The sequence below is a fragment of the Bos javanicus genome, chromosome 15 (genome assembly GCF_032452875.1).
Source record: "Bos javanicus breed banteng chromosome 15, ARS-OSU_banteng_1.0, whole genome shotgun sequence".
Lineage (NCBI taxonomy): Eukaryota > Metazoa > Chordata > Mammalia > Artiodactyla > Bovidae > Bos > Bos javanicus.
In genome coordinates this window covers 48,388,525-48,390,929 of record NC_083882.1, presented here as the reverse complement: position 1 = coordinate 48,390,929, position 2,405 = coordinate 48,388,525, and the positions used below count along the sequence as shown (strand labels likewise).

General features: G+C 53.7%; 1 protein-coding gene across 1 annotated transcript; it reads right to left on the bottom strand.

The window, feature by feature from the left end:
• Positions 1–240: 240 nt before the first annotated feature.
• Positions 241–2,197, bottom strand: LOC133226748 (ubiquilin-3-like). Its single transcript, XM_061380624.1, has one exon. The coding sequence runs from the start codon at positions 1,975–1,977 to the stop codon at positions 418–420; it is 1,560 nt and encodes a 519-aa protein (XP_061236608.1). The 5' UTR covers positions 1,978–2,197; the 3' UTR covers positions 241–417.
• Positions 2,198–2,405: the final 208 nt, after the last annotated feature.

Sequence of the window (2,405 nt, the reverse complement as noted above, 5' to 3'; positions counted from 1 at the left end):
CAGGATTCCTTCAGAATCACTGTGGAATTGGAATTGTGGTGATGATGGTAATGTTGGTGGAAAACTGCATTGCCCATTGGACAGGAGTAGATACTAAAAAGAACTCAGGGTTTCCCCCTACTCTGAGGAGATGGTTATGAGAATAGGTGAAGCCCAGACCCAAGGCTATGTAACATGATCCATCGCTCCCCCAAACATTCTCTTTGCCCACCTGCTCCGAAACTGACACAAGACACAAGATCCATGCAATCCTTTTTAATGTGGAATAGGTTTGGGATGTGAGGGGAGGCTGTGTGAGTGTGCACGTGATCTGAGCAGGAGAAATTCCCAAAATAAGCTACTCCCCCTCCCTCTCTTTCCCTTTCCTTTCCCTCCTCCTCTCCATGGGATGGTGCATTGCACATCAGCTGGAGGCACCTAGGCCTCCGGTATTCCCAGAAGCCTCTCAATGGCAGCATGAATGTCTCCTCCTGTGGCCATGAGGGCCTGAAGATTGGCATCACGATTAGCAAAGCCCATGGCCTTCAGATGCTCCAGTTCTTGCTGGTAGTGGTCTTCAGCAAGGGGACATGAGGACGATGAGGACTGGGTAGACTGAGGGCAGGCATTAGCCAGAGCATGGAGGAGCTGAAGAACAGCCAAGGTGGGCTGCACAGGGTCTGCTCTGTGACCCTGTCCTCCGCCCCTAGTTTCAGAAACTCCTCTGGCCCCATGTGGTCTACCTGGACACCATAAACATGGTCCCAACCCAGGTACCTCCCTGGACAATATCTGCAGGCCCTTTTCTATCTGGATCAATGCCTGCAGTGCCCGTGGGTTAGTGAGTATGGGAAGGAGTGGCATATGATGTCGCAGAGGGCTGCCTGTTGTCAGCTGGTGTAGCAGAGCTGGATTCTGCTGCAGGACATGTAAGCCTCTGCGCAAGACAGAGGGTGATGGTCTCAGCTGACTCGCTGGAGTGGCTTTCCCGATGGGCTGCTGGCTCTCCTGGGAGGGAAGATCCTGGCCTGAGTATAAGTCTGATAGTCCTGTCCTACAAACTGCATTGGCCTGGTTTGAAATCACAGCCCTTGCTTGAGCAGCTACTCCTGCACTGACTTCCTGTGCCAGTGGCCTGGCAGGTATGGAGACTGTGGGTGCCGTGGTGGTGATGTTAGGACAACTGTGGGGATTGATGCCCCTTCTGCAAGGCTCTGAATCTGGGTTGTGGCCTTTGGAGGCAACCAGAGGGGCCAGAGTGGACAGCATGAGATGCTGGATATCAGAGCAGACCGGACGCATAGCATTGTCCCCACCTGGCACTGCCTTCAAGGCTTCCAGCCCCCGCTTGTCCACCTGCAGGAGTTCCTGTTGCCGGGCCGGGTTCTGCAAGTTTTCCAGAGCCTTGAGAGCGGGCTCAGGTTTCGGTACTGGCCTTGAGGATTCAGGAACATAGCTGGCATTGGCTGGTTTCTCACTCACCGGACCTTGAACCACAGGGTCTTCCAGTGATGGCCCCATGGACTCAGGCACAACCATGAGGAGTTGAGCCAGCTGGCCAAAGAAGTCAGCTAATTCAGGAGAGGTCCGGGCCAGCTGGCCCAGCCTGGCTAGCATCCTAGTACTCTCTGAGGTGGATGGATCTGGACGATGGGTGCAGTGGCCAGCAGGGCTGGGCAGAGTGCTGGGACCAGGCAGAATGCCTTTCCCACGGCTCCTCACCACCAGGTGGACCGTGGTGCCATCAAGGATGCCTCGTTGGCTCAGTATGTCTTGATCCCGGAGGATCTTTCCAGTGAAGATGAGCACCAGTCTGTCAGTATCACAGTGAAAGCGTTTGGAGATCTGCTTCTTAAAGTGGCGGATGCTGCTATTTTCTGCCAGCATAAATTCCTGGCTGTCTTGTGGGGTCTTGACAGACACTCTGATGATGCGTGATGGTGGCTCCCGACCAGACACCAGCTGACTGTCCCCTGCTTCTTCCCTAGCCCGTGACATATTTCCTCGAGAGCAGAATTCAAGGCCCCCCGAGGACCTTAAGAAATCTAGATGTAGCACTGAGCACACCTGAGCACAGAGACCAGTAGGTGTCCCGTGATGTCTTCTCACCCAAGTCCTGTGGACACCACCTCCAAGTGTAGTCCCGGAGCCACCCAGCTCCCATGGGGTGGCAGCTGCCCTCTCCCGAGCAGGCTCAGGGGAGATGATGTCAGTGATGAGGTCACAGTTGAGAAGTAGACCTGAATGGGGGAAGGGCAGTAGTCTCTACCACCTGTCTAAAGTTGGCTTTCTATGAGATTTAATTTAAAAAACAGTAAAAATAATTTAGATGCTCCTGTTTAAAAACAGGACTTCCGAGGTGGCACAAGTGGTAAAGAACCTGCCTGCCAATGCAGGACACATAAGAGATGTGCATTCTATCCCTG